The sequence below is a fragment of the Rhagoletis pomonella genome, unplaced genomic scaffold, assembly GCF_013731165.1.
Source record: "Rhagoletis pomonella isolate Grant_MI unplaced genomic scaffold, Rhpom_1.0 Rhpom_scaffold_00008, whole genome shotgun sequence".
Lineage (NCBI taxonomy): Eukaryota > Metazoa > Arthropoda > Insecta > Diptera > Tephritidae > Rhagoletis > Rhagoletis pomonella.
In genome coordinates, this window is record NW_023458562.1 from 45,909,871 (window position 1) to 45,924,159 (window position 14,289).

Genomic DNA, 14,289 nt, shown 5'->3' on the forward strand with positions numbered 1-14,289 from the left:
ATCAAAATATGTAACGAACATTCATATTTTTTGCACATATTTACTTGAGCAACGTTTCTCCAAAATAAGGTTTGTGCAATTTTATCGTGTAGTAATTTCCACGATATTGACTTACACAAGTCTCACAATGATTTTGTGTGGTTTAGGAGTCCTATAAGTTTGTTTATCGTTATGCAAATAAGCATGCGGATTTGTTTTTCATAAAGAAAGTAAGGGTTGGCTTTCCTTTATGGCCGTTCTTTAAAGGGGCGGTGGGCGAAAGGTAAGTGGGCATGGCACCTCTAACCCACCTTTTTGGAGAGGGAATGAACCGCCATTGACAAAAAAAAGTTTCATGTATCGCTATTGTCATGGCAGTATTGTCCGGTGTAAACCCTAAGTTAAACTCGTAAAAGCCTCGTAAATCTCGTAAAGCTCGTAAATTTGCGAGCCTCGTGAAAGAACTGTCAAAATTTGTATGGAGCTCTATTTAGTGCTCATTTACACACGGCGATTTTTGTTGCCGCAACTCGACGTTTGTAGGAGAGAGCGTGACGAGGAAAGAAGAGGGGCACCGAGTCATGAACCAAGAAGACAAGATCACGCGGGCTGGATACTAGCCCGTTAGAATCGCATTTAGGAAAAAAATTGAACGATTTTGACATTAACCGTTTGTTTACATTTCTTCGTTGTTTACAATTTGGTGGTGGCTTTTTACTGCAATTTTCTTCATTTTCGCTTGTGACAACGTGTGTACACATAAGATAAAGAATAATTTAACACAACGGCATAATTTATAGAAGAATTTGCATAATAAAAATGATTTTTCATGCGTTCAACAATTTCGCGGTTTTCTCCGTTCTCTACGTTGTTTACTTCTTACAACAAAGATGGCGTCGTGATTTCGGCAGCTAGAAAATAACTTTTTTCGTTCTTTCCTTCCCGCGTGATCTTGTGTCTTTCGTTCATGGCACCGAGTTGCTCGTGCTCGGGCAACACGCCTTGTGCTCTCGTTCATCTGTGTAAATTGAGTTAGCGGTTCACAGCTGACAACCATAATTGCACACACAAAACACGCCGTGTGTAAATGAAACGAGCAACACCAAAAGGGAATGTGAAAAACCGCGTCGACAAAAGTTTCCGTGTATAAACAAAGTCTTACGAGCACCTTGTAAAACGACCTCGTAAACTTCAGTGTTGCCAAGGGGCCGAAACTTTTAGACTAAAATGTATGATAAAATAATGAAAACAAGTGAAAGAATAATGGTAAATTTCGGCATTTTTATGTGTATTTTAGTCAAGAGTGATAGAGACAAGATATTATGGAAAATACTACGAAACAAAAATTGCTTCACAAAATCCTGGTTGATCAGTCAAACAGTCACTTTACGCACCTATACACCTTTTTAAAAAGTGGGCGTTCCCATAAAAGCCTCGTAAACTTATAAGCTTTATACGGTTTAAGACTTTACGAGTTTAAGGGAATCCCTTAATCATTTTTTAACGACACTAATAGAATACATCTACCCAATGTACTGTGCCTAGTATTGGTGTCTCTACACTGCTTCTAGAAAGCATACCGTTTTCCATCACTGCTTTAACACAGCGCAAAAAGTCATACAGTTTTCTCAAAGCAACCCTGTCAGAAAGTATTGAGTCGAGTAGAACATGGACGAGAAAAAATTAAAATCACGTAGAAAGAAGCTATAGTGCGGTGAAATTATTGAAATTTCACCCTTTTAGTTTTGGAAATAATAAATATTTTATTAATATATGGATATATTACATAATGTGCGGATTAATCGGAAAAATATCTGAGTGTCTAACTGCGGATCGAAAAAAGTGAAAAGATATGTAAAAGAAAAAACTTTGAATTGCAATAACTATGCCATTGCATTGGTGTGAGAAAGGGATAACTAGACTGACAATGAAGCAAGTGTGGCCAATAAGTGCGAGATAAAAGGAGTTGCTTCTATAATTGTCAGCTGGGTCTGTCAAAAACGAACGAAAACAGGAAAATTTGGTTTTGTTTGTTAGTTTGTCTTAATTCTTCCGCTGTCTACTTTATGCAAATTTGATGAAAAACTGAATTAATAATTGCAAAAAGGAAAATCGGAAACAAATTAAAGCAAACCCTTAACTACTTTAGAGTAGGAGGATCTGGGATAGTGGAAAAAATCATTAAATTGCAGGCAATAAGGAGATGAAAATTCGAAAAAATAGTTGCGAAGACATTCCAGCAATTGAAAAAAAGAGCAGCCGAAAAGGAAGTTCTGATAAAGAAGGGTACGAAGTGGGGGAAAAAGAGAAACGCGATAAAAGTAGACTTGATGAAAATGATTTGAATAGTGAGTCGATACAAAGGGAAAACGAAATAAAAAACGGGAACGAATAAACGACGCACGACTTTATCCATCCACCACTATTCATGGGTAGGAAGAAAAGTGATGCGATAAATCTGAGATCTACAGAAGAAATGTGCTTTAGAGGCTCTAGAAAAATTGCAGAAAAAACGTAACGCCAGAATTTTGGATATAAAACCAAGTCAAGCTTGACTACAAAAGCTCGCCTTTCTCATCTTTGTATCGTTGGATTTTCCAGGTTCAAAATGAGTCCACAGGTCAGGTAAGTCTGAATTTTAAAAACTATATGTAAGTGTATATTGCGCACCCGTATATTAGGGCAGATTGAATATGTGCATATGTATGTACATATTTTGTTGAAATATTCGCTAATCACATTGCCGATTGTAAAACATTCGATGGTTAGCTAAAAACTTTGTAAACAGAAGCCTGCAATTCTGAGTGTTCACGATGGAGAAGAACGAAACCCCACGCCTAGTAACTTCTTTCTTCGTGCTAAATAAATTATGCAAAATCCACTTATAATATTGTAGAATAGTTATGAGCATAAATATTTTTTATTTTTTGTATTACAGAATCATCCAATCGCATAAAGAAGGTTAGGGCGTTTATTTATGTGTGTATGTACATTTCCATGCATATACCTATGTATGTATGTACATTTGTATCTATGTAAAGGGTGATTTTTTAAGAGCTTGATAACTTTTTTTTTAAAAAAAACGCATAAAATTTGCAAAATCTCATCGGTTCTTTATTTGAAACGTTAGATTGGTCCATGACATTTACTTTTTGAAGATAATTTCATTTAAATGTTGACCGCGGCTGCGTCTTAGGTGGTCCATTCGGAAAGTCCAATTTTGGGCAACTTTTTCGAGCATTTCGGCCGGAATAGCCCGAATTTCTTCGGAAATGTTGTCTTCCAAAGCTGGAATAGTTGCTGGCTTATTTCTGTAGACTTTAGACTTGACGTAGCCCCACAAAAAATAGTCTAAAGGCGTCAAATCGCATGATCTTGGTGGCCAACTTACCGGTCCATTTCTTGAGATGAATTGTTCTCCGAAGTTTTCCCTCAAAATGGCCATAGAATCGCGAGCTGTGTGGCATGTAGCGCCATCTTGTTGAAACCACATGTCAACCAAGTTCAGTTCTTCCATTTTTGGCAACAAAAAGTTTGTTAGCATCGAACGATAGCGATCGCCATTCACCGTAACGTTGCGTCCAACAGCATCTTTGAAAAAATACGGTCCAATGATTCCACCAGCGTACAAACCACACCAAACAGTGCATTTTTCGGGATGCATGGGCAGTTCTTGAACGGCTTCTGGTTGCTCTTCACTCCAAATGCGGCAATTTTGCTTATTTACGAAGCCATTCAACCAGAAATGAGCCTCATCGCTGAACAAAATTTGTCGATAAAAAAGCAAACACACACATTTCGAACCGAACACTGATTTTGGTAATAAAATTCAATGATTTGCAAGCGTTGCTCGTTAGTAAGTCTATTCATGATGAAATGTCAAAGCATACTGAGCATCTTTCTCTTTGACACCATGTCTGAAATCCCACGTGATCTGTCAAATACTAATGCATGAAAATCCTAACCTCAAAAAAATCACCCGTTATATAGTACATATATCGAGATTGGGGTTTCAAAGACTTAATGCTTCTAATTACATGATTTTATACTTGCTTATTTATCCGTGTGCAAATATTGGAATGTATGTACATATAAATATGTAAAAATTATTTTTCATTATATAAACTTCATGAAAGTTATTATTTTCGAAATCAATTTATCGTGTAGATGTTGTATATGAATACTAGCATACAAAGCTCTTGTGCGGTTACCACGTTTGTGGGCTATCGTATGTACCTATCTCAAAGCCACACAAACTTTCCAATTTAGGCCGGGAGCTAAATTTTGTTACGCTTTGCATCTTTTATTTTCAACACATACCACTGAAATTCTTATTTAAATCTGATAACTTTTTGAGCCTTTTAATGGTATACCTGTCAAACGATCGCCTTAAACGATGCTCTTTCATCTGCTTCGTCTCCCATTGGGTCTGCAAAGCGATTGACCCCTAATACAAAACACACTCCACCAACACTCCCCAAAAAGTCTTTGGGGAATTTGTATACTGCTACAACAACAACAACAACAAAACACACTGAAAATGTGGGGAGTGTAAATAAGAGGCGCCGCAATGAAATTAAATCGTTAGTGGATGTGAAGAATAAGAATGTCGCTGTTATCTCATCCCAAAATACTGCTGTTAACCCATCACCAAATGCTCTGTAATATTGTGAATTTGTCTTCCGATGCTGATTTTGACACCGGCGATGTTGCTGCTGGTGCTGATGCTGCCATTGCTAAGGGGTGTGAAGCTAATGGTGGTCTAAATCCCGTGCGTTCTGATGTTAAGGAATCTGATAAACTGCCCATAGCGGATAATTTACATTCGCCTCGCTCGACACCTGCTGCTGCGGCTCGCGATGTTGCTGGTGGTACTGATGCCCGAACATACCTTGCTATTGCTGGCACCAGTGGCGGTGCGCATTCTTTTGGGTCTAGTGCTGTTAACTGGCCTGCGAATTCTTCTGACAGTGTTAGTGGTCATTCTCAGGGATCTCGTGCGGTCAACGTGCCAGATGATTCTGCTACTGCCTTGGCGGCGCCGCCGAGACCAGGCAAAACAATCAACATTGTTGGCTGCAACTCCTGCTAAGACCTAGGGGTTGCACGAATGAAATGGCTTCATCTTTCTTCGTTCCAGTCTACTGCCTGATAATATCATCGACTATATCATCGACACGCGGGCATTAATAAGAACCAGCTATTTTGCCACAACCTAATTATATATTAATTTTTGCAATACATATTTATTTATTTATATATTTTTATATATGTACGATGAGCCTCAAAACTCCGTCAAATGGGTAAATTTCAAACTTGGAATTTCTTCTGCACTATTCGATAAGCCGCTTTTCTCTGAACTCTTTTTTTTCCTTCCGGAAAGATAGGAGACGCTGTTAAGAGTTGTCGCTCCAGGGGCTTAGGCGTCTTGATTGCAGTGAATCGAAAATTCCGCGCTTCATTGATTAATCCGGAAAATACTGACTCACAACTGGATCAGCTTTGCGTTTGTGTTGCTGGGTCATCAATTTCTTGTTCACTGTTTTCTTCGTATATTCGAATAGTGTGGATAGCCTATGCAGGGCACATGCTGACAACATTACATATTTTGTTCACAATGCGATTGGGGACAATTATCTGTATATTCGGCGGTTTTAATCTTAGTAATGTTAATTGGTCAAATAGCTATATTAACAATGGGCTCACTCCTAATAATCTATCTTTCTTTCATGAATCTTATCTTATTGATAATTAACTTAGCCTTAAATTATCGCAAATTAACCACTTTGTAAACGAGCTCGATAGAATTTTAGATTTAATTTTCATTTGTGATGGTGTAAATTACAACATCACCGAATGTCTTGCTCCAATTACAGCCGCAGGTGTGCATCATGTAGCGCCCATTCTTAAAATGGATTTTATCATTTTGCACCGATCACTATAGGTAATAATAATATTGCCTTCAATTACTTCGACTTGGATGCCGGTTACTGCTTTAACACCTTCAAGACCATTTTGTTTGACATTTGCTCCTCCCAACATTCCCACCACCCAAAGTTAGCCGTATAAACTACCTTGGTAAAATTCTCGATTAAAGAAGCTCAAAAATCTGCGAAATAAATATTACAATAAGTACAAGTCAACCAATAGTCAGTGTTACCACTTAATGTACAAGCGTTTTTTAAGAGTTTTATTTAAAAATGAGTCTTGGAATTTTGTAAAATCGAAAAAAACGTGCTCTTCAATTCCATCTAATGTTTTATTTAACGATAAATGAAGGGGTTAGAATCATAAAGGTCTAAGTGATATTTTTTGAAAATATAAGTTATACCCATATTTGTATAGTTAAATATAGTGTTTATTTGATTTAATTTCAGATCTACTTAGATCCTTTTGATTCTAACCCCTTCAAATGTAATAATAATTTCTTGGATGTTTTTAGATGCTTGGAAATCGGGCACCATAACTCCAATTTTCAAAAGCGGAAACAAAAACAATATTAGTAACTATAGACCGATTTCTAAGCTGTCTACAGTTTCTAAACTGGTCGAATGCATCGTTAAGTAGAAAATTTATTTCTCGGTCAAGAGTCTTATTTGCCCAAACCAACATGGTTTTGTACCAGGGCGTTCCACGGTCTCAAATCTTGCAGCGAATATTGTATATCGAATATTGTATATCGGCGTTTTCTTTTGCATCTAATGTGGATTATATCTACACGTACTTTTCGAAAGCTTTCGACAAGGTGTCGTATAGAATTTTAGTCGCGAAACTCGAACGCCTAAGTTTCCATTCTGTTTTCTTAAACTGTTATATGTGTTGCAGGCGGTGGCCCGTTTTTCGTCTGACACCTTCGCGTCGACCTCGGGCGTGCCACAAGGTAGTATTCTCGAGTCTTTTGTTTTGTTTATAAATGACATTAGATCATGCATCTCGTTTTCAAAATATCTGTTATAAGTTGACGATTTAAAAATATTCTCGAACATAACGAGCACTGCCGACATGCTCATGCTCCAAATGGAACTTGACAATATGCTAGCTTAATTTCATTTCATTTCATTTATTAAATGTATAACCATTAGTACAATAAGATATAATCTTTTACAGTACAACAAATTGCTGATTTAAATATAGACAAAGAGAAAAGCATACATACATACATATGCAAACTTAAGAATAAAAACAAGGGCAAATAAATAAACTAACATTATAATTATAATCCCTAAACAATAAAGATTAAGAGTACTAAGGAATACGGTAAGAAATAAAAACATACAAAGATAGAAAATAAATTAAGAATGTTGATAAAGATTGATAGGTAAAGATAGATGGCCAGTCCATTCAAAACATTATTTCTTAAAATGTGCGTAAATAGATTGCTTCAAGTTGCTTCTGCTTAGACTACTTCTTACACCAGCAGGGGTAGAGTTCCACAAACGTATAGCGTTGACGAAGAACAGTCTCTCTGATGCTAACGTACTAAAGTGAATGACAATTAGATCTGTTACCCGTGCAGACCTAGTAAATACTAACTTATTAAAAAGGTAACCTGGAGATTCCATAGCAATCAGTCTATATAGAAAAACAACAGTTTCGGGCTTTTCGGTATTATTATTTGTAGGGCAAGCTGACGCCTTGTACTCATTGGAGTATAAAATCCAGACACTTTTAAATTTCTTAAGGTAGCATAAACCCTCCCAACCATTGCATTAATATGGTCTGTAAAAGTCAGGTTAGAGTTTAGTATAAACCCTAAATTTTTTACCTTGCTGACGATTTTCAGAGGTTTGTTAGCGATGATCAGCGGCGATAAAAAGCTGAAATCTATGTTTTTCTTATTAAGTATTGGCAAAACAAGTGACTTATCACATTTTCGTTGTTGGTGATTTATCACAATTGAGATGCAAACCATTGGCATTCGCCCAATTGAAGGAAACGGATAGCTCAGCATTAATACCGCCGCACAATCGATCTGCTTGCACAAGAGGAGCCAATAAGTATAGTTGAATATCGTCAGCATAGGCATGGAGATTAGCTTTTAGGCAGACCTGAAAAATGTCGTTTAGAAATAGGCTAAAAAGAAGTGGGCCAAGTATAGATTCCTGAGGCACCCCAGCAGGCATCCCCTTTAGCTGAGAGAGCTCAGAACCAATTCGTACACGCTTGGTGCCTTTAATCCCGCTTTTCCCTTAATATCAATAAATGTTTTCATGTTACATTCTCTAAGTCCTAAAATGTCTGTATCATATCTCAGGCAGCACGCTGCAGCTTATCAGAGAAATTAAGGACCTTGGCGTTATATTTGATACCAAGCTCTCCTTTATTGGCCACATCGATTTCATAATTTCTAAGTCATATGCTATGCTTGGCTTAGTCGGGAGGAATAGTGCTGAGTTTTCTAATCCGCATACCTTAAAACTGTTATATACATACCTCGTTCGTTCGCTCCCATCTGGAGTTTGATGCCTTCATCTGGCTTCCGTTCCATCAAATTAAGATTGACAGGATCGAGCGCGTTCAAAAGGTTTACACTTCTCACGTTTCTCTGACCCGATTCCTTCCTATAGTGATCGCTCATTGCTTATTCGCCTAAAATCGTTGGAAAAGAGAAGGTCTGTCCTTTCCGTAACTTTTGTGTTGGACATTATTCAAGGAACTGTTGACTGTCCTTACCTCTTGGAACGTATTCACTTTAATGTTCCTCAAAGATCCCTTCGGCTCTACTATACATTTTATAGTAGTAATTACGCTCGCAATGCGCCCCTCTGCCGAGCTGCCAATGAATTCAATCCAATCTCTAATTTTATCGAAAACGATTTTTCGCAATTACCTAAATTAAGCATTTAAATTAATAACTTTTTATCCTTCTCATAGTCTGTAAGAATGTATTGTTCATAGACTATAATATGTAAATAAATAAATAAATAATAAATATATATATTTATATATTTTAAATATGTTATTTATTTATTAATTCATTCAATCTACAGAAGTAGGTTCCCTCAGACTATTTAGCAATTAGGTATATCTTAATTAAAGATTGTGAAGAGATACATTTTAACAGCAAATTTCACGAAAGCAATTTAAAACTATGTTCACATCAAATTACTTCACATGCAGCAGGTACGTTCACATTTTCTTTCATAATTTCTATAGATATCGATGGTCCTGTGCAACAACGACACAATTCAAAATTCAAAAAATAAAAACTGTTACTACTGTTAAGTGGCTCATGTGTTTAATCCTTGTCGAATCCATGTCTCATCTTTTGTACTTACTTTAACAATCCTTACTGCTTACTTGAGTAAGGGATGGAAATGGATTAGACAAGGATTAGAGACAAGAATCACTTAACAGTAGTAACAGTTTTTGTTTTACGAATTTTGAATTGTGTCGTTATTGCACAGGACCATCGATGTGTGATCACACGTACACATTGGGTAGGTTCAGAAGGCGCAGAAGTTGAGCGCAACCGTTGCTAAAAAAAATCAGTGATCATAATGCGCCTTCTGAACGGCTTGATACATTAGCTGTCAAATTCAAAACACAACATGTTGTCTTAAATGATCATAAAAATATTACGATTATCTAACACGCAACTGTTCAGTTGATAAGAAGTGCAAAACAACGCGTTCAGAAGGTGCAATCGGAACAGTTACTGAGCTGTTGTGCCTTCTGAACGTGCCCATTACGAGTATGTGGTTTGTACTTGATTTCAAATTTTTTTTTGAATTTCCTAAACAGTGCGGGTTAAAATAAATGAAATATTTTTTTTCTTCATTTTGTTCTTGATTTGCTTATAAATTACAAATGAGCCGTAAATTACGTTGATGTGAACATGCTTTAAGTGAAAAATTTGTTTAATTCGAATTTTATATAGAAAATGACAGAAAATCAATTGCTGGTGAAATCGGCTGTAAATCTATCAATACTTAAATTAAAATTGATTACGCTGGAGTAAGTGTTTCAAAACCTTATACACATAGCAATCGGTTCATTAGTAGCGTAATTGGTGGTATGCATTGTACCTATCAATATACTATGCCTCAGATTACGTGGAACATCAGATAAATTGATTAAATTGGCAAGTTCGGCCCAATTAATATTGCCATTCAAAACATTGTATACAAACATAATTGAGAACTAGTCCGTTCTATCCTGCAGTGACTGCAACCCAAGCAGTTTACGTCTGCTTGAAAGATAACCATGCCAAGACATCTTTCGCATAGCCATTTTTGAAAAGACTCTGTACTCTTTCTACTTTATGTGAGTGAATTTCATAATATGGATTCCATTGCTTCAGCCCGACCACCTAATTTGTTTTTCATGTGAAATTTTTTTCATTGCAAAAATGCACACGATAATAAATATGTTTCCATGATGTTCTACATAAATACAATCGACCGCTGTAGTGGTCATTATCTAGTTGAAAAAGAAGAAAAGAGAACTATAGCTCGCATAATAACCTATAAACTCTACATCGCTTAGCACAAAATTATGAAAATGGCTAATTAGTTTACTTTAAGCAAGCCATGAGAACTAAAAAAAGTTACTATACACTAACTAAAATTTTAGAACTAAATTTACATGCAATAATAGGTCTGTTCGATGAACGCTCTAGAGTACTCTAGTGCAATTAAAAGCGTTCGATGAGAGTTTTTCTTGCACTAAACGAAGGTATTTTTTGCGCTAAATATCAGATGTTGTCCTGCGTTGCACTGTTCTACACTTTTAGTGCACTCATCGAACAGACCTAATGAATTACCACCGTTAAAAGCAGAGGCAAGTAAACTGCAACTCTTTCTTGTTTTTTGTTTGCGTTAAGCTTTATACGAATAAAAAAAAACTTTCTAATTGGTTTAACTTTGCACTAGATTTCGTCGTTTTATAGCAATAATCGGATAGGACCTTAATCTGCCTTCATACGCTAAGAGTATGAGAACGACCTTATTGGGTACATCAATATTTTATCGCCCAACAACATCCCAACAAAGCAAAAACTCGCTGAAAATGGAAACCCATTCATCTTCTGTGCGACAGAAAATGATCGCCGATCCTATGGAAGAAAAAAACGAGCAAGTGAATCTCTTGAGCGAAGAGGAGGAGAAGGATCCATTAGCATTAGATACAGCGATCGAACAGCACAGCTCGCGAAGTAAGCTATCAAGCAACGCAAAGCACAGCCACAGTTTACGGTACGCGTTTTTACATAAATTCAATGCTTATTTGATCTAGTTTTGAGTGTCTAGTTACTAATGTGAATTTTATAAAAATATAAGTTTTCTGATTTATTATATTTTAAACTTCAATCGAACTTCTAGGCGTCATGTTCCTCGTATCATCGTTAAACCTATACCACCCGAGAAAAAGGTTGCAGTCACGTCGACAGCAACATTGAGTAGTAACGCTGCAATGTCCACTGCTACTGCCAATACTGTGATCAATACCGCTGGTGGAAAGAACACAACACCGAGCCCTTCGAGCCGTGCCAGTAGCAGTCGTCGTGCACAACAACAAGCCAAAGCTGCGGTAGCCGCCACGCCATTAACCGGAGCCGCATCTTTAACAACACCCTTAACAGCCATCACACAAGCGTCCACAATGCGTGAAGTTCTCGCATCCATACCCGGGTTTAGTTTTAAGCCCCGTAGACGTTCTTCCAAGAAAATTTCCACTGCTGCTCAAATTGAGCAGACAAAGGATGGAAAAATAGACCTCGAAACACCAGACTCAATATTAGCATCTACGAATTTGAGAGCCTTACTCAACAAACAAACCTTTTCTATGCTGCCTCCATTATATCAGTATAACCTCATTCAATTGCTACCGAGCGTGGATCGCGAAGCCATCGAAGTTGAACGCAAGAACACTACTGACTCCACGGCTCCCATGGAAGCTATAAAATTGGGGCCATCCAGTCTAAATAATGAGTTCTTTGCACGTGCCTGCTTGGAATGGCGTGAACGATTGGCGGAAGGTGAATTCACACCTGAAAATCAAATGAAAATGAAAACAGAAGCCGAGAGGGAAAAGAACAAATTAGATCCATGGAAATTGAAACATTTTGAGCCCATATGGGGCGAAAAATCCTACAATCGCGCCAGTAGCACCAGTAGTAGTAGCAGCAATATAAGTTACAGTAGTGGCAAAAGCAGTGATAGTTATACTAATCTAATGGATGAGCGTCTTGAGTTTAAATTGGAAAGCAAAGGCGGTCTGGTTGCTACAATTGTGAAGACATCAACTAAAACGTCAGCGACATCCACGGCTACATCATTAGCTGCCTCTGCGGCAGCAACTTCAACGACGACGGCAACTGTGGCATCGGCAGCGAGCACTGAAAGTGCCGAAAACACAACATCCTCATCATCTGTAGATGTGAAAGAGGAGGATGAAGAATTTATGGATGAACCGCTGGCAAATATAAGTGTAAATACTATTAAAACAGAGCTGAAAATACAACCCGAACAGCTGCACAAGCAGGAGTATACGGAAAGCTCTACTACCGATTACGAAAAACAGACTGACACATTTTGTGATCTGGTGAGTGTTAATTGTAATAACTTGAATACATTCATTTAATTAAATTTTCAACATTTGTTTTATTTTTAACTTAATGGTTATACAGATGTATTGTCTGGCTCAAACTATGATATTTTCTTAATACACTTTTTTTGCATTTATTTTTAACAGGAAATATTGGTTATACAGATTTATTGTCTGGCTCAAACTATGATATTTTCTTAATACACTTTTTTTCATTTATTTTCAACAGGAAAATATTGGCTGCACAGATTCATCCTCTACATTTGACCTATTACGCTCAGACTGTGGTGGTATTCAAAACAAACCAATAGCTGCAGAATCTAAAATTACCTTAACGCTAAGCGCGTTGGAACATGAAAGACAAAATGAATGTGGGAGTAGTGGTAATATACGCAAACGTTCGGAGTCAGAGTTTGCTTATGAAAATCGAACACAAAGCAAACAAATGAAAATAGAAACACAAAAGGGACAGGAACAACATCCAAATCCACATCCACATGATTATGATATTACTGACTCAGCAACCAGTATAGAACGTGAGATAAGCCATCTTGCTGGTGACGATCCCAAAAACACACTCTCTCCATCCGTATCATCGGCTACTTCAAGTTCCCAAGAGTTGAATGGCAGCATTAGCTTAACAACAAACTCATCCTCAACAAAAGCGCTTACCACCGAAAGTTTCATGTATAATAGCAATCTTTACACTGCTAAATTCGAACAGCAACCCGCTGATCTGCTACTAAAGGATACGATCTCTTCAATTAGTAGTGAAGAATGTGCCAGTGTGAATACCTTACCTGATGTGGTAATGAAAACGTCAAATTTCCTACAAAACCAAGATACTTCCTTTGCGGCAATTACGACAGTGGGAAATAGTACCTGTAACAGTATTGAAACACTTCTGCCAACAACGTCGTCGTTTGTGAACGTGAATGCAATATTGCCATCAACGGTGTCACCTAGACCAAGCGGAGGTATAACATTACAACAGTCCTTCCCATCACAAGGAAAGCAAATAAACGCGGCGTCTATAATTTCATTGGAAGACGGGGAGGATGACGACGAGGAGCTGATCGAACAAAAGTTTGCTGATGCACACAATTACGTGTTGGAATCTGGCGAAGTTAGTACGGATAGCAGTGCAGGTAAGATTTTGCTCTGTAGTATTAAATTCAATATATACATGTATTAAGGACGCTGGTTTATAAAATCATATTGATTTATTTTTAATTTTCTAATATAATTAATGTAATTAAAAAACACACCAGGTGCAAACAGCGCTTTACTTACACCAGCGGACAGTGGTAGCTTAAAGGAAAAGAAATTTATTTTCTGTGATTCAGTAGACCAAGGTAATTATACATACCACGAAACTACTTATGAATTAATTTTCATTTGATTTTTATTTAAACGGAAAAACTTGGTAGCACTGGATAGGTTTCGACGATTTTCGTCGGCTACTTATATCAGGACGACGGTAGTCAATGCTAATGTTGTCGAGTCGTACAATTTAGTCTATTTTACGCCATACGCAATGAACTGTTAGCGATAATGGTGGACATACCAAAACTGCGACACTTAGAGATTACTACCAGAAACAAACTAGAAGGCTTTGAAATTAATTTGTTTACATTATATAAATTGGAAATTTAGATATTATTAAAATGTTAAAATATTAGTTATAATTTTCTCCATATGCAAGTGCACGACTGCATCATCGTTCATTGTCCCGGATGGAAAAAAAGGGCTGCTCTTACGGCC

General features: G+C 37.2%; 1 protein-coding gene across 2 annotated transcripts in view; it reads left to right on the forward strand.

The window, feature by feature from the left end:
• Positions 1-1,599: 1,599 nt before the first annotated feature.
• LOC118744971 (polycomb protein Asx-like) overlaps positions 1,600-14,289 on the forward strand; it is a 32,647-nt gene continuing 19,957 nt past the window's right edge. The window contains exons 1-6 of one of the 2 annotated variants that reach the window (XM_036478449.1): positions 1,600-2,011; positions 2,129-2,604; positions 10,854-11,174; positions 11,301-12,522; positions 12,755-13,673; positions 13,797-13,880. In XM_036478449.1, coding sequence (XP_036334342.1) covers positions 10,915-11,174; positions 11,301-12,522; positions 12,755-13,673; positions 13,797-13,880 — 2,485 coding nt within the window. In that variant the 5' untranslated portion in view covers positions 1,600-2,011; positions 2,129-2,604; positions 10,854-10,914. Of the gene's footprint in view, positions 2,605-10,853; positions 11,175-11,300; positions 12,523-12,754; positions 13,674-13,796; positions 13,881-14,289 lie in introns of both variants that reach the window. The other variant, XM_036478450.1, reaches the window with a different exon arrangement.